Below are 19414 nucleotides of genomic sequence, written 5' to 3' on the forward strand. Positions count from 1 at the left end.
AAAAAAAAAAAAAACAAAAAACAATGATCTAGCTGTGAAAGACAGGAGGAAAACAATTTCATTCACAATAAATTTTTAATAACTAGACATTGATCTAAGGATATGATACATGTAAGTTTATTTAAAATTAAAGGACACTGAAAACACCAGGCGAGGAATGGTTTCCCACAAACTTGAATCTATAGAATTAATATGGTTCACTGCCCATGTTACCAAATGTTACCTGTACATGCAATGAAATTTCCACTGAAATTCCAATGAGACTCTTCATGGAACTACAACAAACAATTCTAAAATTCAGATTGAAACACAAGATACAATAGCCAAAGCAACTCTAAACAAAAAAAGCAATACAAGAGGCAAACTTACTAAAAAACAAAATAGCACACGAAAAATACTAGTACCAGAAACGAAAGAAAGGCTATCACTGATTCCATGGGTCTTAAAGGTAAATAAGAGGGTACCACAAACAATTCTATGAGAGAAATTTGACAATCTAAATAAATGAAAGGGCCAGCCAGATAGCTCAGCCGCCTAAAGCACCAGCTTAGCAGAGTGTAGCAGCTGGGGTGAAATACCCTGGGCATGCTGTGCGGACCCCGCCCATGGGGCACACTGAGACAACTGAGACTGGGCGTGGTGGTGTGCTTGTAATTCCAGCACTTGAGAGGATGAAAACAGGAGGATCGCTGAGTGCCATCTACGTAGTGAGACCCTATAGACCCTGTCCTAATAAAATGAATGAATGAATGAATAAGTTCCTTGAATGGCTCAACCGGCCACCACTCACAAAACAGTAAGCAATCTGAATAGACCTTACAAAACACCAAGCTCAGTGTGACTCACTGGTGAATTCTATCAAATGCTTAAGGAAGAAATTGTACCAATGTTCAATAGCTTATTCTACAAGATAGAAACAGAAGGAATAATTCCGAACTTTGAAGACTAGCATTCCAATAACACCACAGCCTGGCAAAAATACAACAAAAATTAAAGACTGATACCTCTCAGAAACATGGCAAAAAATTATCAAAGCAAACAGAAATAACAAGAATTATTCACTACAACTAAGTAGTTTTCATTCCAGGCTGGTTCAGCATGGAAATTTCAATTAATGAGATCCCTCACAGCAATGAGCTCGAGAAGAAAAGATGAAATCCTAGATAGAGCCTGACGTTCACTAACAGGAGAAGTTTGATTAAATGGATTATGGTAAAGCCAAACAAAAAAGTATAATACAGTTATTAAAATTTTTACCATCTGCAATCACCTAGGAAAAGTTCTGTGTAAAACCCAGAGTCACAAGCCAAACAACCAAATGCTAGCACAATGTATGTGAGATGACAGCACTTTGGCCAAGTGGCGACCACCACACACCTTTCCTACACAGCTCGCACTGTATGCACAGAGCGCGCAGACACCTGAACACTGCAAGCGTCGCTGAGCAGTCAGCACACGGCCAGAACCAGGTGAGTGGAGAAAGAGAAGGGAGGGAGGTCTTCCCTTGCTCGCTTTTGGTTGCTTGATTTGAATCAATGCCGGTGACTCACTCTGTGAGAAAGGGGCCCAGAGAGCAGGCAATGAGAACGGGAACGCCCCACAGGAGCCAACACTCCAGCTCCTTCTTTGAAACAAGGTCTTATTAAAGGAAGTCCTTTCACACGGTGGAATTGGTGGCCTGGAAACACACTCACTGAAGCGCCCATCTGCAGTGAAGGCACGTACCTTTCCTCTTTAGAAGAGTTCATGTTTTCGCCATACAGAAGGAAAGCAAGTCCTTCTTCTGCAGAAGCAATTCTTGCCAGGATCTCAGCTGTGCAGATTAAGGCTGCTTCTGAGCAATCTGGAGCAGCCTGCACATTAAAAAGACAACAAGACCAGCCAGGTTGTGCCACCTCTGGGATGATGCATGTGTGTCCAATAACATCACCGCCACCAGAGCAACTTCTCTCACGTGAAATTACATCTCACAGTATAATCTTTTACCAGAAAAGCTATGGGCCAAGAAACTCAGGTTTCCTCCTCGAGGCACTCTTTGAGAGTTGCTGCTCCTGGTTTCTGTCTACCTCTCCTGCACACCTCCTGCCACTTCCATGTGCCATGTGCTTCTGGCCCATGGGCTCCTGCTAACACTCACAGCATCCAGCACGGCACCATCGCTCACACACTTGACTGGGCACGAGCATGGCCCTCACTGGAAGCAGGCGGTACACAACAAAGCCAGAGCTGCATCAGCCACAGTTCTCACCTCTGATGTGAAATGAAAGAGCCAGCACAATATATAGCAACACGGCACAAAACACATTTTGAGACCTGAAGAACCGTGTGACCGTTAGAGCCCACCCATGGTAACTCTTGCCCCCATCTGTGTGGGATATCAATGCACACATCCACTGTCCTAAATTAAGAATGTATGTAGCCAGGTGGGGTAGTACACACCTGTAATCCCAGCACTCGGGAGCTGAGGCAGGAGGATCACTGCAAGCTCAAAGCCAGCCTGGGCTACACAGTGAGCTCAAGGACAGCCTGAACTACACAGCTAGGCCCTGTTCAAAAGCAATGTACATGGTACAACTAACACCCTTTACTAAATCTGTTTTCTTGGCTTAACATCTGAGTCAGATGTACCCACCTAAAATAAATAAATATATATATACATATACACACACACATATATATATGAACATCCAATTGAAGATGATCTACTACTTTTCATGCCCTGAAGGTCTTAAAGGAACTTTTCCACCTAGCACCTCTCCTCCTCTCATTGAGTGGTACGCACACACACCTGGGAATATGAGCGTGTTCTCTCTCACACACACACACACACACACACACACGCCATTTCTGCACATCTCCATGCACCCCCTAAGTCACCCTCGTCTGCAGGCCTGCCGTGCTCCAGCCCCCCTCACCTCTCTGTCGGCAGCCTCCAGCACAGGGCACAGACACACTACAGTGCTCCGAGGCTGACTGCTCACACTTAGCTAGACAGTGAATGTCTGTTATGTGCCACAGCATGGCCTGCCCTTGGGAATGCAAGGACAATTACAGAAGTCCCTTACGTGGGAATTCAGGGAACAAAACACCTCACTCTACCAGGAGAACTGGGAAAAATGTTCAGAGAGCTCTATTCTGAAGAGCAACATTGTTCATGTGGACCAAGTTATGACCTCCAGGGTCAGAGGAAAACGTGCGACACTGGGAGCACAATGACCTTGTTTAGAAAATGCATACATCCTGCCAGAGCCAGGACAGACAGAAGACAGAACAGGACAGAAACACTGAGAACCTGGTAAATGCCAACTTGAAATTTATCCAGGAAACAACAAACAGAAAAGCATATGACCAAGTCTAGGCATGATGATGCGCCTGTAATCGCAGCTGCTGGGGAGGCTGAAAACAGGAGGATCCCTAACGTCGGAACTGTGTAGTGAGGGCCCTGTACCAAAAAAGGAAAACAAAACCAAAAAACAGCGTCTGACCGCTCAGTAGGACAAGCACTAGACTGGCAAACGCAGGGATCTGAGTTCAATCCCCGGTTCCACAAAAAAAAAAAAGCATCTGACCACAGCATAGGGTGGGTCAAAGGCAAAACCCCAAGGACCCCCACAGAGCAGGTGCAAAGAGGCAGGACAGCAGGCTTCGGGGGCACTTAGGTGCTTCTGCCCAAAAGCTAAAGCCACAGGCAGAGGGACACACTGGACAGACAGCAGGACCAGAAAGGGCACTAGCTCTGCACCCCCCTCAGCAGCCCCTGAACAAGCCCCTTCCTGTCACCCTGAAGTACAAGTCACGCTGCAGACGCAGGTGGGCACGCAGCAGTCTGTGCAAGATGCACGTGCATTCAGAGCCGGGACACACACTGGCCCTCTTCTGAGGTACACTACTTTTTCCTATAAAATACACTTGGCTGTTAGGGAAAAAAGCTATTTCCAAAAGCTGTAAAACAAATAAGGAATTCACAAGACTTATGACATTTTCAAGATAAATGGCTTCTTAATAGAGTAAGTGTTTCGCATCAGCAGACCTAAGCCCAATTGGAAAAAAAATTAAGATGTTATATATACAGCCTGCCTTGTCATAACTGATAAATTGACCACCTGCATAAACTATGATTTAACAAATAAAATTCAATATCAGCACAAAGTACTTTCACGTTCAGAAAGATAGTGTAAGAGCTATTTCAAACACATCAGAACTAAGTCACACTGAACATTCACAGACACCTGCTGCTCTTGCGCCCAGCACTGACCTCAGGCCCCTTCAGGAGGCTGTGCACCGGCTGCAGCAGTGTGCCGATCACGGCACTGCTGTGCAGGCACTCCGCGGCGCACTCTTTCTGATCACAGAGAATCTGCAGAATCTCCATCACCATGTGCGCAGGAGAACAGTCCTCTGAAACACAGAAAGGGGGTTTTATTTTGGCAGGGGGTTGGTACTGGGGATCGAACTCAGGACCTTGTGCTTGTCAGGCAGGCACTTACGCTGCTGAGCTATCTCTCCAGCCCCCAAACAGGAAGCATTATGAAAAGCCAAACTTTAAAATACTAACTACTCCTTACTGATTTTAATTATATGTTAGCTACTGTTGCTCCATAAAGCTCCAAATCAAAGGTCAATCGATGGTGCAAATATCACACAGCAGGGCTGGAGAAATAGCTCAGTGGTCTAAGTGCCTGCCTTGCAAGTGCAAGGACTCAGGTTCAATCCCTGGTACTGTATGCCATGCCACTATGCCAGCCATTGAAGCCGGGTGTGGTATCACACATCTGTAATCCCAGTACCAGGGAGAGGTTGACAGGAGGATCACTATGAGTCAGCTGCAGAGCGAGACCCTGTACCAAATAAATAAATAAATAAATAAATGAATGAATTTTTAAAAATTCACACAGCAGACGATCCACTCCTACGGTCCAGCAGAACACCTATAATCTCTGCTTAACCTACCTTCAAGTTAACAAAAAATAAGTAAGTGACCAAACTATCAAAGCTAAATGGCAAGAATACAAGTTTGCTATTAGCACAGTGCTAGAAAAGAAATATGTGGCTTCAAGGAAACCCACTTTCTCCTTCCGGGAAGCACTCCCCTTGGGCCATACGTGTTTTCTTTCCCCATAACAATGCATGCAGCTGTAAGGCCCAGGAGAAACCTAAGTGAGTCTCCAAGTAGCAACTGTTAGCACAAAGAGAAGACAGAGGAAAACAGAAACTCTCATGAAATTCCATGAAGCTAACACACTTCTTGTGTTACCACAAAAAAGCAAGGAGCACGTCTAAGATTTTCTGTTAAAAGATGAATTGAAAAACACAACACACATAAACGTTGCATGCTTAAAATAGTCACTACAATAAATGTGGTTTTTAATTTCATAAATTAATATATTGTCAGATATCTGGACCTAACATTCTCACAAGTACTTACAGTAGAACTAAGAAAGTTCACTAGTCACCATGGCCTACTTTCCACCACTGACAAGAGAAAATGGAAAAGGAAAAAGCCAGTGATTTTCCCCCAACCTTCGGTCAGAAGGCCTCCTGGCATGGACAGGTTTTACTGATGACCACATGGCTGTCCACTTCCCCTACCAAGTGCTACTGTGCCTTGTGAGCCCTCCCTGCAGGCGGAGAGGTCAAGATGACAGTCCACCGGAAGCAAAGCAAAATTTGAGCAGGTAATTAAAGAAAGGATCATGTTTTCATGAAAGATTGCTTAGAAACATGTAGCAGGGGTGTTAAGCTAGGTGGTATTGCACATATGCAACACACTGTACAGACAGAAAAAAAAATCATTATTGCACAGATAAGACCTATCACTTGACGTGTACTTTGTAGCATTACTATGAGCCAACCATCTTGTGCTTTGACTTCTTGGGCTTCCCTCAGAATACGTGCCAAGGCTTTCAGGACTCTGCCCAACCCAGGTGACAAGCTGGGATGTTTTGATGTACGTCTTTTTCTTTGCAAACGTAGTGATATTCAAACAAAAAAAGGAAAATGTCTAAACGTCAATATTCTAATACATTTTTATGAGGCACTCAGACAAAAAACTAAAAGGTATCTAATAGAAAAAAAGAAAAAAGAAAACGTTCCCTTTACTCTTCAATGAGAGTAAAGAAGATTGAAGTCTTAGGCATGAGCCAAAACAGGCAATCAGATCAAAACATCCAGGAAAGTATAAAGGACACGAAATGCCAGAAAGAGAACACATTAATATCTACCAGCTAATCTTCCCCAAGATCATTTCTTGAGAACATCTTGATCTTTACTAAAGAACAACATTAATGGTCTCAGTGAAATTGAGCCTAAATAAAAAGGTCAGTAGACTAGAGACTGCTCAGCACATCAGCAAATGGAATCAAATGTCAGACCCAACATCATCGCTTATGAGCAACTCTGTATTTCAGTAAAACAATTTACCAAACTGGGTCAGGTGTTGAAAACACCTAGACAATTGCATTCTTAAGTATTTTAGATACTTTTAATTTCTCCATTAAAACAAAAATAGCATTACCTGAATACACATCTGCTGTCGTCTTTGGACAACTTGGTGAGTAATAGATGAGCTGAGTAAACAGAACCAGCAGGTCCGTAAGGGAGACTGAGTCTTTGCAGAGAAAAAAAGACAGAAAGGTAATTCCTAGCATTCACTTACAACTTAGAAAACTGAGATGCATTCCTTTGTCCCACGTGACTGCGCTTCCGATGAAAGCCAGTCAGTCACAAGAGGACTCTGACCCACAACAGATGGCTCCATGGCAGCTCATGCATAACGTTTGGGGACGCAAGGCAGGCCGTGCAGCCGCACTGTGTGACCGCAAAGTGACGGGCAATTCGAGCCACTCCCTCACCACAGACCTCCAATGGAAGGTGTCCGGTCTGACCAAGGCTGCTCTGCATGCATCTGATTAGGAGCAGCAAGGCTCTCGGCTTAATTTCTTAGTCCAGCCCATTTGCTTACATGCACTACAGTAGAGCCTCCCCATAAAGCATGAGATAGTAAGCAGCTCAGGCTCTGAGCCAAACCACATCTGCTGCAGACAGCCAACCTGCTGCTGAAGCGCTAAGTAGCCAGGACAGCACAGACAGGCAGGGGTGTATGTTCTAGTACACTTTGTGTGCACGAAACTTTAACCTTACATCCTTTTCAGATGTCACAAAGTATTCCAATTTCCTTCAGTAATATAAAAATGTAAGAGCCCTTCCTAACGCACAAGAAACTCGCGGTCAGCCGATGTGGCCGGGCACAGGTCACAGCCCTCACTGCGCAGAAAGGGGCCGCAAATGGCTGCTGACCTCTGCTGCTCAGTCAACACACTTCTTGGCACCTGCCCTCAGCCCTGGGGGACATCCGATAGGCCACAGTGATGACACCAGCAGTCTACATGAAAAGCCAATCAACTGTAGGTGACATCTGCACATGCAAGCTGAACACTGGCAAAACATGAGAAGGCCCCTCGCCATTCTAGCTCTCACAGTTCAGCAATGCCCTAGAAGCTGACTTCTCTTAGCTGCAAGTCAGCCCTCACTCATGCTCAGGGGATCTAAAGCAATGTGACAGCACGAAGAGCATGATGGGAGAAACGCAGGAGACAGCGTCCTTCCTTCCCCAAAAATCTCATCAAGCAGGAAACAATGATGAGGCAAATGAAGCAGCCCGACAAACAAGTACTAAAAGCCAACAAACTGCGGCCCTTGGCATCTGAGTCTGCAAGGCCCAAGAGCTAAGAAAGCACCACACCTTTTTAGAGCATCTGGGATCCTTAAAACCACCCTGGACTCACAGAATTCAATACACAATCACACAAAGCATTGGGACAAGAGAATGTGAAGCACAACATAATGTGAAGCACAACATAATGTGAAGCAAATCCCAAGGGAAAGGTGCAAATCCAGACGACAACAGACGCCAGCGTCTAGGGTCCTCTCCAGAGCAGTCACCTGGGATATGTGCAATTCCCCGCAATGCGTGTGGACCCACAAGTAAGACACCAGCTACCAGCAACACTTTCTATCCAGAGCTGATCCACAAACACATCTAGCACTTTCAAAGGCCTGGAGAAATAAAAAAGGCACTAGGATTGAGGAAAACAGAAAAGCCTATCCATGGAGCAAGGGGTGCACATGGAAAGCAGTCCTTTGCAAAGCTAAACCGTCCGTAGCCAAGCGCCCTGAAGACACCAAACCCGGTCCCCACGTGCAGTCATCCTCGCCCCATCTCCCACGCTCTTTTCCCTGCCCACACTTACCTTTTCTGTTCTTCAGCTTTACAGGAAATAGTTTTCTGCCTTGAGTATAGATCAGCAATCTTCCTAGAAGGCACAGTGAGTGAATGAAATACACATACTGTGCTTCTTGTCCCGAGTAGTGCAGAGTTTTCTGTTTGTCCCCTTAAAAGAAAGCAAACAAGAGTGCTGGTCAGCACCCTACCTCACAGCAGCCGCCTCCATGCCCTCACGGCCTCAAACATGGCTGCAACCCATGACAGGCGCTGAAGGTGTAAACTGTTTCAAATTATTGTATTTATGGTCTCCTAAGATCCTTTACACTAAATCTGAAGAAAACCAATCACAAAATTGTCAAAAGTCCAAAAGACATAAAAATCTGTACCCAGTGTTCATTCTACGGCAGCTGAGAGTGTCGGCTCTCATCTCGCAGCAGAGGAGCTTCAGACATTAGTAGAGGAAGTCACTGCTTGGCGTCTCCATCAAGCCAGCGCAGGGCAATCTATGCAAATACCCAGATCCCCAAACTCTGAAAACTGCACTACTTCAAACCCCAAGCACCACAGACAGGGGGCCATAGTGAATGTGAACTGTAATCGCATCTCCAAGCACGTCTCCAGAGAAAACAAGACACTCTCCAACACAGACATCTTCCAATATATTCTCCAGCCACTCAGCGCCCACAGTCAGGATCGTGGGTAAAAAGGTAACAGATAGACCTTGAACAAGAAATTCCATGAAGAAAATTTCAAACAAAAGCATTAGCAAAAAGAATTCAAAATGGGAGACTCACAAAAATACTGTTTAATAAAATGTAATTCAATATGCCCTAGCCAGGACTACAGTAAAGCGAGAGGGGTGGGAAAAGCTCTTGTCCTGGCTCAGCTGTCTCAGTAGGGGAAACTGCTTCTACTGAGGCTGCTGGGGAAGAGCTGCAGTCGGCAGAGAAAAAATCTGGGCTGCCGGGCTCCCAGGCAGCACAGTGACTTCCACAAGCACATGGGCCACCCGGCTGCAACACCCAGAAGGACACAAGTGCGGGTCTCAACTGGGGGTGGGGGAGGACGGACATACATCATCACCGGAACCACGACCGGACTCTGCCAGCGCCAGGAGCAGAAAAAAACACAGTGGAGCGACCCACACACAGGCAGAGGAGACCCCTGGGAGGAAGACCGCAGTGGGCACATCAGGGAAAGTGGGGCCGGGCAGGCCCTGAATCAGAGGCAAAGCCAGCGGCCACCGTCCCCACTGTCCCCGTCCTGGGGCTGTGAGGCCTGAGCCTCCAGGCTGCAGTAACACTGGAACCCCCACGGCTGTAGGGGACTCACTAGCCAGGCAGACAAGGCTCCGAAGAAGATACGGTGTCCCGGCAGGGAGATGGCTCCATGGCACTGGGAGCCCGCAGGGCCCACGAGGGTGACAGGGTGTCTGCACAGCACACCTGCCTCACCCTGGGCAGATCAGCCCCCACCCCGAGCCCTCCTCCACCACAAGTGCCACTTCTTCGCTCACCTATCTTGGGTCTTTGCCCAATTCCAGTCCCTGAATTCACCCAGGGATAAAATACGTCATAAGATATTCTACACTTCAAAAATAACTTGTTAGGGGCTGGCTACACAGCCCAGTGACCTAAAGTACCTGCTTGCGCAGGGTGCAGCGGCTGGGGTTCGATCCCAGGCCTGCCGTGCCGGCCCTGCCCCCAGGGTGTGCTGAGATGGCGACTGAGACTGGGTGTGGTGACCCATGCCTTAATCCCAGTGCTTGGGAGGCTAAAAACAGGAGAATCACTACAGGTCCAATCTACATAGTGAGACACTGTAGAGACCCTGAACACCCTGTACTAAATACCTCCCCTCCCCCAAAAAAAACTTGTTTCAAAAAGTAATATATAAATAACAGAACCCTCAAAGAATCAGGTCTCCAAGTTGTGAAAAGCAAGCAAAAGAGGAAGACAAGTGTAGAATAAGCAGTGCTTGTGAGCACTCAGAGGTAACTCGAGTTTTTCATGCTAAGAGCTGCACATCAGCAACAGGGCCTGACAGAAGAGAAGCATGAGCCAGGCTCAGGCAGCACAGGCAGCGCAGGCAGTGCAGGCGAGGGCTAGAGGGACCCAGAGCAGCCTGCCTCTGCAGCACCCAGGACAGCTCAGCTCAGATGGAGCAGAACCAATCGGGCAGGACTCCAGCACAGAGGTGTGCTCTGGACCAGCACCCACCGATCACCACAGTCAGAGGTGCTTGGGTATGAAAAGCTGTGGGATGCGCATCTCTTAAACCTACAGAAGTTTTACATCACCAACAAAAGTGATCTAATTTGCCATTCTCCTAACTACCAAAAAATAATTTCTGCCAGGCATGGCAGTGTACACCTGTCGTCCCAGCACTTGAGAGGCTGAGGCAGGAGAATCGCCAGAAGTTCATGGCCAGCTAATGTACACAGTAACTTCAAGGCCAGCCTAGAGCCTGTCTCAAAAAAAATTAAACAATTTTTAAGCTATTTTTACTAACAGCATTGACTATTTTTAAAGGTATGTACTAAGGTAACACTCACCGCAATGCCTTGTGTGCCCCAGAAGTTCATCAGCTTTCATGGTCTCACACAGTTCCAAGTACTGCACACACTGCTGGACTGCAGCTGTCACCTGGTAGAAAATATCTTATTGACTCCAGAAATTTACAACCTATTACTTAAAAAAAAAAAAAGTTAAGGTACTAAAAATGCTAAAAGAAAATATTTAAGGACATACTCAGAATACCAGCTTTCCAGATGCTGACGCTTAGCCTCACACACTACATCACTTGGCGCCCTTCAGGGGATGCAGAAAACCCCCGACCAAGAGGTGTGTGCTGCTGTAACACCATCATCAACGGCAGAAATAAACACGTTTTAGCTGGGCGGGGCGCACGCCTACAACCTCAGCAGCCCGGAAGCTCGGGCAGGAAGGCTACAAGTTCTAGATTGGCCTAGTAGACTCTGTGAGACACTGTCTCAAAAGATAAAAGAAAAGAAGGCCTGGGAATTTAGCTTTTGGGTTTTTTTTTTTTTTTTTTTTTTTTTTTTCAGAACCAGGGATTGAACTCAGGCCCTTGCACTTGCCAGGGAAGCGCTTATTCTACCGAGCCATCTCCCTGGCCTCTGGGATTTAGCTTCTTGCTCAGGTTCAACCTCCAGTACCAAAAAGACAGAAATAGACACTTCCTATCTTAATGAAAGATGCAAAAGTTCAGTGACCATGACTTCAAAACTGCCGCTGCCCAATTCTCTTGCTTTGCAGTGCTTTCCTCCTCCCTCCAGTCAGCTTCATTTCTACCTCAAATATCAGAATTTCAGAAAACTGAACAAGGCCAAGGACCAGTCACAGTGAAAAGCACCCTGTGACCTGTGTGCACCTGACGGTCCCCTCTGTGTCTCCATGCTGACACCTGCCTATGGCCTGCCGATGTCTCTGACTTTATTTGCAGGCATGACAAGCCACTAGGAGATGAGGATGCCACTGTCAGCCTTGGTACAAGGGAGACCGTTGGTAACTGTCTCAGTTAGTTTTCTCTCGTTGGGACAAAATACCCAACACCCAAAATTAAGGAAGGAAAGGTTTATTTAGCTCACAATTAGTGGCGGTTTCAGTCCATGGCTGGCTCCAGGTAGAGGGAGGGGAACCTGGCAGTGGGCAGCAGCTCAAGGCAGCAAAAACAACAAAGACCAAAGGGAGGGGCAGCAGCTGCAGCAGATTACCTCTCCCCCTCCTTATACTATATGCAGATTATCCACCCCACGGCAGCGATAGCACTCACACCCATAATCCCCTACTAGATCATGAATTAATCACAAACTAGAAGCTGCCCCATTTGACTACACAAGGCTTTGCAGGGACACCTTGTCACTTAGACACAAAACATAACAGTAACCTTGGAAAGATCAGTTTAGGGAAGTCTAGGGAATGACAAAACCTAGAATTAGTCTTCGGTTATCCTGGCCTCACTTCAAGTTTCTAGCAATCATGTGCACGCCAGTGCCTGGGCCACAGAAACTACAGACGTGAACTGCTGCAGAATCTCGTCCAGAACACAGAAAGCAGCTGAGGAGACTTCATACAAGGCTCTCAGAAGAGACACAGAGCCGGGCCTGGGCCCAGGTACCCACTGCAGATGCATCGCGTGACCTCAGCTCTCAAAGTAAAACAGGAACCATTTTCCTCACTGTTTCATTTCAGATCAAAATAAAACTTACTTTGAAAAATAAAATAGTGTAAATCATTTTTTTCTTTTATAAATTAAGAAGGCTTTGTAGAGAAAATCAGGTTTCAGATGAAATACCAGAGGTCTGACTCATGACATACATGAAAGAAAAGTCAAACTAAGTTGATGAAACAACTGAAGTGATTGCAATGGAGAAACCCTACCAGCAGCCTAAAACCCAACTGGCAGAGGTAACGTCTCAAATAAGAAACACACTTTAAGAGCTCATCAAAGTGACCATTCTGCACTGTCCCACTGGGCCTCTGGGATAGCCATGGTTAGCCAGGAGCTGCAGAGGGCTCAGCAGAGAAGCTTCATCCCGCTGTCTATCCCCTCCCCATTCCATCAGGACGGCCTACAGCAACAACAAATTTTCATTCAAATGGTAATGGAGAAGACCTGAGATCTTAAAAGTCTTTATTACAATTTAATTTTCTTAAAAAAATTAAGTACCTTTTATCCCTTACCAATCCCATCCTATTTCCCAATATCCAATCTTCCACTGCCACTCAATGCTCAATTATCAAACACAACAATCTTTGTCCTCTTTCTTTCGCTGCATGCCCACTACTCTCCACCAAAACTGCACAGTGCCAGGGGCCTTCTGTTCCCTGCCTCATTACATAAGCCACACTTACTGATCCAAACTTGTACAAGCTATTAAATACCTTTTAAAACTTCATTTTTTGTGTTTCTCAATTGTCAACTAGTTTTAGGGATTTCAATTTTGCAAAGTGCCCACACACATTGTTCTACCACTAATGATGAAGGGAGACAATTTGGGTAATATACGTTCTATCATTAGCCTACCCACATTTGGCATAACTAAATTTTTGCAAATGTAAAAGTATTTATCAGTCAGTTTCTTCATGACTTTCAAATCTAATTCTCATACTAATGCCTCATCTGAATCAAATTACATGTTAATTCTTCCAAAGCTTCCTCAAACTAACTCGATTATTTATAGCAGGCCAATTTACTCTGTACTTCCACATTTCCTAGCTGTTACCCTGACTGCGTTCTACCTTCCTCCTTTCACCTCTCACGGGATGGTATTCTGAGGTCCATGAAAGGGGAATGGCCTCCTTGAGGCGTACAAATCATCAGCTTTCTGAGTCAGTTTTCAACGTCACACTCAGCGTCACATAGTCAAGACAGTGTGTCCTCTCTCTCTCTAGGATCCAGTTTCTCGGTATAAAAGAAGATGTACAAACTTACCAGAGACTTGTACTTCTTCTCAAGAAGTTTTAGTACTGTGGTTCTGCTGTAATGTGCATGCTAAAATTAAGGAACAATAATGGGTTAATATTCCAGCTGTGCCACTCGAAACCATCTGCTGCATCACAGCCACAGCATCCTAAATGACGCAGTGGATTAGGCTTAAGTCATTGCAATCAATGCCAAGTATGCCTGTCATTCTGGTCTTATAAATATGTACTTCTTGTCATGACATACCAATTATTACCATACTGTCTCTAAGTAAGTTTTTTAAATGGGTAATAAATGAAAAAAACACACAAGAAAAAGAAAAAAAAAATGTCACAGGACTGTCCTGCTACAATGCTGTGTATGGCTAGATTTCTAAATTTCTGTGTAAAAATATGTAATTGTTTATTCATATTACTTAAATATTTTTCATGTTTAAATTTTTATCTCCATATTCTGTAGGGACTTAATATTTAACATATCAATACTTGATGGAAAATACCTGTTCAATGTTATGCCTAAGATGTTTGATATTCACACAGATAATGGAGTTAAACCCAACTGCATATGTTGTGGGGTAATAATAAGCTTCTCTTCTGGAGGGTTAACAACCTAAGTTTGCAGACCAAAAATTAGAGAAATAGAAGGGCTGCAAGGACAGCCAACATTTTGGCCCTAGCCTTTCAAGGTCAGTGAAGACTCAGGACATAGGAGAACCTATACTGTAACATCCTGTAACTCAATTGTGTCCCAAATTTTCTGATCAAGGAGATTATGGGGCCAAAGAGCAAAATGATCGATGATGTAGAATGTGCTTAACAAGAGTCACCCAGAGAAAAAACATTCTCTCAGGCTTTCACAGACAGCAAATTGGTCAAGCAATGGCCGTGACTCATCACATGGCTGACACTGACAAAGGATCTGCAACCTGCGGTACAGGGTTGCAGCATAAACCTGAGGGTACTACACTGAGCTTGTCAGATACAAAACTTACATTTCTTATTATATAGGTCTTGTTCATGCTTGGTCTTAACCATCCAGCAGAAAAGTATAAAAACGAGGTATAGAAAGTAAAGCCATATTAATATGCTGGGCTGTAAAAGGTTCAAGTCAATAACTTCTGTGGATAATCCACTACCATTGTGGACTGCTGGACTGTGTTGGATTCTTTTGCTGAATACAAGCACCTATAGTATTTAGATGCCAATGGAATACCCATCTCTGACAAGACTAAACAAAAAAAGGGGATACAAATGAAGGACCATTTTGTATCTGTATATGCAGAATCGTTAGGATAGATATATAGCTACTTTTGTTTAATTCAATGAGAAGAAAGATTTATACTAATAGTGTTTGGACAGAATATTCTGTCTGCATCTTATACTATGGATAACCACCAAGAAGATAACAATGTACAATGTATTAATTATTGAAACTGCCTTATTAATCAGTTTTGAAACTGTCTTATTGCTACTAGTTTCTCAATAAAATAAAATTTTAAAAAGATGCCAAGCAGATCTTCCTCACTGCATTTATAGAGTAGCAATCACAGGAAGGCAAACTATACCAAAAAACACTGGCACAGACTAGTAAAAGACATTCTACTCATCAACTAGGTACAATTTCCCTGTTGATTCACTACCACTAAAAACAAAACAAACCTACTTAACTACCAGGCTACAGCAGAATCCAAAGAAAAGACAGTAAAAGGAAAAAAATCACAAATCTTACCCTGAAGATCTGGAGTACACATGTACAGAAATTGGCCAAATGGCAAATGTTCCAAAGAGACAAGATCCTCATCACCTTCTGCTAGTCATATTTTTAAACGACAGAATGATGAAAAAATCTTCTCTCCTTAGCACTGAACACAGCTAGCACTGAAACATCTGTACATATATAGCACTGTGCAAAGCCAGGAAAACTACAAATATTATTCACCTAAATTATATTTCATAGCATTAGTATTCCAAATGTGGTTTGGTTATTTTACTTAAAAAACAGTAAAAACCTTAACACTGGTTAATATTAAATATTAGAATGTAGGGACTGGGGTTCAATCCCCAATGTGCCGTGCCAGCCTCGCCCCCAGGGACATGCTGAGATAGCAACTGAGACTTGGTGTGGTGGCATGTGCCTATAATCCCAGCACTTGGGAGACTGAAAACAGGAGGATCATTACAAGTACGATCTGTGTAGTGAGACCCTGAAGACCCTGTACTAAGTACATAAAAAAATAAAATAAATATTAGACAGAAAACCTATCAGAGTTCTAAGGAGTAGTTTTTAATTCATTAACTAGTATCTTAATTAACTGAAGGTCAATCAAAGCCCTATGTTTTAACTCTGTAGCTTAAAAGTATTTTACAAAACCATGAATTATTTTATTCAGGCTTAATAAAAGAAATATTCTGATATATACATAAATTACTTTTAACACTGATCATGTTCCACAAAGGAATCCTCGTAAGACCTCCACTTGACCAGGATCAGCACATCACAGTTGTCAAACCAAATAAAGTTACCACCTGGTTTTATAAATAAAGTTTTACTGAAACACAGTCACACTCATCCATTTACACCTTTTCTTAGATGCTCTGAAGCTATAAAGCATGGTTGAAAAATCTCAAGAACCACACAGCCCAACAGAATAAAACTACTGCCTGGCTCTTTAACTAAAGTCTGCTATCCTCCCTCAGGTGGCTTACAAAAGGTTAAGTTTCATCAGCACCAGGAGGCATTTTCACCTGATCATTTATTAATGTCCTATTGTTTAGCTGCCTTGTGATCTGTCTCATTTTCTTAAGAATCAAGAACCAGGGATCAAAAATGTTCAATTAAAAAAAAAAAAAAAAAACTCAGGGCCGAGGAGATAGCTCAGTAGGATAAGCACTTGCCTGGCAAGTGTCAGGTCATGAGTTCAATCCCCAGTACCACAATAAATAAATAAATAAATAAATAAATAAATAAATAAAACTCAAGTCTACAAAATATGCAAAATTTGCTTTCACAATATAAAAAGTCTAAGTAAACTAAAACTTTGTTATGTATGTATCACAAGACTAGAAAAACTAAAAATAAATAAAAAGACTAGAAAAAATAGTGCTTTTACATTATTTACACATTTTCTTCAATAAAGGTGCACTTCACAATCACAGAAAGGTGAAGAAAAGCATCACCAGTGGGGGCCGCGCCCAAGTGAACCCACAGAGCCAAGGTTTATCGGTCACTGCTCGACAGCCCCATGCGGCTCCCAACAGGACGCAGTCACATTCCAGTAAATTGGGAATTAACTGCCAGGTGCAGACAGGAAAAGGCAAAAAACCAAACAGGCCAACTCGAGCTGAGGCAGCAATGATGGCTACTGCTGTGTGTGGCAGGTCCCCAGCTCTGCCTCTGCTTCTCGAGCTCCAGGAGGCAAGGGACACAAACCAGCACGGAGCCCTGCTATGGACCCAGCAGAGCAGAGTAGGGATGGTGCAGAGCCCCTCCAAGAGCCCCAGCCACACGTGGAACGCCCCAAACCACAGGCCCACTGGGAGGCAATGAAGCAGCATGAAGGACAGACTTCCTCAACCCTGGGCACAGGAGTACCGAGCACTTCCTGTGTCTGCTTGAGATAGCCAAAGTCTTTAAAGGCAGGGCTGCTCACCCCAAGCAGGCAGAAAGGAATCAGCACTTACAGACCCACTGGGCTGCCATCACTCATGAATCCCCAGGCAGGAAAGTCAGTGTCCCCCCACCTCTAGCCACCCCACAAATGGATGCCGCCTACTACCGCACAGGCCTTTAGGATTAAATGGGTAAACCCATGGAAGTGAGCAGAGCACAGGGCACAGCACAGGCAAACAGCAGCTGCAGCCACGGTGGAGGGCACAGGGCTCCAGGCTGCTTACCATCCACTTTTTGAACCACACGGCCTTAGTATCAACCAATGCAAAAAAGTAGATCGGGTCTAAATTCTTCGGTGAGACGAGACGGCTTGGGTCATGTTTAACCGACAGCAAGGACAAAGTGCTCGCCACGATCTCCTCCATGTACCTGAGTGTGGGAAAGGAGAGGTGACTTGTAGACAAGAACAAAGGCATATTGTAGACATATATAATTATCTGTGTTACATAAAATTGTCATATATTAGTGATCTATTTTACTATTAATATAGTATAAAGACATAACAGTAGTAATGTACTTTATGGAATGATAAAGAATATAATCTTTAGAAACTTAATTTCAGTAAATGGCAGAGGTAGAATTCACGCTCAGTTTTTCTACTTTAGAAATCTTTTTTCACTGGGCATGGTGGTACATGCTGTAATCCCAGCACTAGGGAGGCTGAGGCAGGAGATAAGCGAGAGGTTCAGGCTACCTACACAGAATTCAAGGCCAGCCTGTACTACAGAGTGAGACCCTGTTGCGAAACAGAACAAACAGTAAATAATTTGGGGGGAGGGGCTTCTTTGAAATAAGTTCTCACAACAGCTGGCCGCAAGCTCACGGGAATCCTGCTTTAGCCTCCCAAGCACTTGGATTACAGGCATGTGCCACCACACTCAGCTTAAAAGCCACAGTCTTAACTACTTCAGCAAATGGCTCTTCAAATGTGACTTTTTAACGTAACTTTTTTAAATTCAGATGTTCTTATAACCTTTATTAGAAAATTTCAGATTTAAAATAAACACTTTTTATAAAGAACATTTTATGGAACTTGTCTAAAGTAACAACTGGAAACAACATCCCACTTTTACTGTGCTGGAAGTGATGTAAGATACTTACACAGACCTTTTCACACAGCAAAGAGCCACACAAAACAAGCTTTAAAAAATGACCAGGCATGGGGTGAGAGCCTGTAACCGCAGCACTGGGGAGGCTGAGGCAGGAGGATCACCACGAGTTCAAGGCTGAAGTACACATACACACACACACACACACACACACACACACACACACACACGCACACACAATGAGCTGTATTAACACCATACCAATGCTGTCATAGGTTAAGGCTGTCTGGGTCTCTCACTGTCCAATGGACCACACTATGCCTGCATGTCCCACGCAGCGACCCATGGACAGACTTACTTCTCTGGGTGACGGATCCAGAAAGATGGCACCTCCTTCTGATACTCATTTAGAAGACGGACCTGAACAGCAGGGTACAACAGCTGTCACACATTTAGAAGCCCCAAGTACAGAAAGACTGAAAACGGAAGCCTACTCCAGTGAATAAATACCTTTCTAAGTAAGCGGGTCACATGAGGGTTCGTAACATCTACACCTGTTGCAAGCGTAGGAATGTGATTTTCTCTAGAAAGGAAGTACAGCTCCAAATATTTTGCTGAAAAAAAAATTAACTGTCATACCATTCATTTACAGTGCTTTCTGGAAAAAAATTCATATGTATTTTCCTCAAGTAGATATAAAATATACAAAATGTAATGAGCTAGTAACCTACCTAAGCTTGTGTAAATCTCCTTGGTCATGTGCAGTGGTAGCAGTGTAAATGTCTGCGCAGAGAACTTCAAAATCCGGTCCTAGAAAAGGAGACCAAAGGCATGCCTCTGAGATTCTGACCCAAACAAAGATGAAGTTTTTCACATACTAAACCTTCAAACAGGGGCCTGCCCCTTAGCTCAGTTCTTTAAGTGGCTGCTTCAACAAAACAGTCAGGCTCAGGTTGCTGTGGTTCGATCCCCACAACACAAGACAGCCAGTCATGCCTTGAAGGCATTCGGAGCAAAAAAAAAA

At 44.2% G+C, this 19414-nt stretch overlaps 1 protein-coding gene across 1 annotated transcript in view; it reads right to left on the minus strand.

Moving 5' to 3' along the window:
* Positions 1–19414, minus strand: part of Tbc1d32 (TBC1 domain family member 32) — a 129941-nt gene that overhangs the window by 72141 nt on the left and 38386 nt on the right. Inside the window, exons 6-15 of the mRNA XM_023714211.1 lie at positions 19122–19200; positions 18901–19004; positions 18749–18810; positions 17566–17710; positions 13682–13741; positions 10779–10869; positions 8250–8390; positions 6515–6607; positions 4256–4398; positions 1726–1853 (exon numbers count right to left, since the gene is read on the minus strand). Coding sequence (XP_023569979.1) covers positions 1726–1853; positions 4256–4398; positions 6515–6607; positions 8250–8390; positions 10779–10869; positions 13682–13741; positions 17566–17710; positions 18749–18810; positions 18901–19004; positions 19122–19200 — 1046 coding nt within the window. The remainder of the gene's footprint in view (positions 1–1725; positions 1854–4255; positions 4399–6514; positions 6608–8249; positions 8391–10778; positions 10870–13681; positions 13742–17565; positions 17711–18748; positions 18811–18900; positions 19005–19121; positions 19201–19414) is intronic.

This window comes from Octodon degus, unplaced genomic scaffold (assembly GCF_000260255.1).
Source record: "Octodon degus isolate 3935 unplaced genomic scaffold, OctDeg1.0 scaffold00034, whole genome shotgun sequence".
NCBI classification, from domain to species: Eukaryota; Metazoa; Chordata; class Mammalia; order Rodentia; family Octodontidae; genus Octodon; species Octodon degus.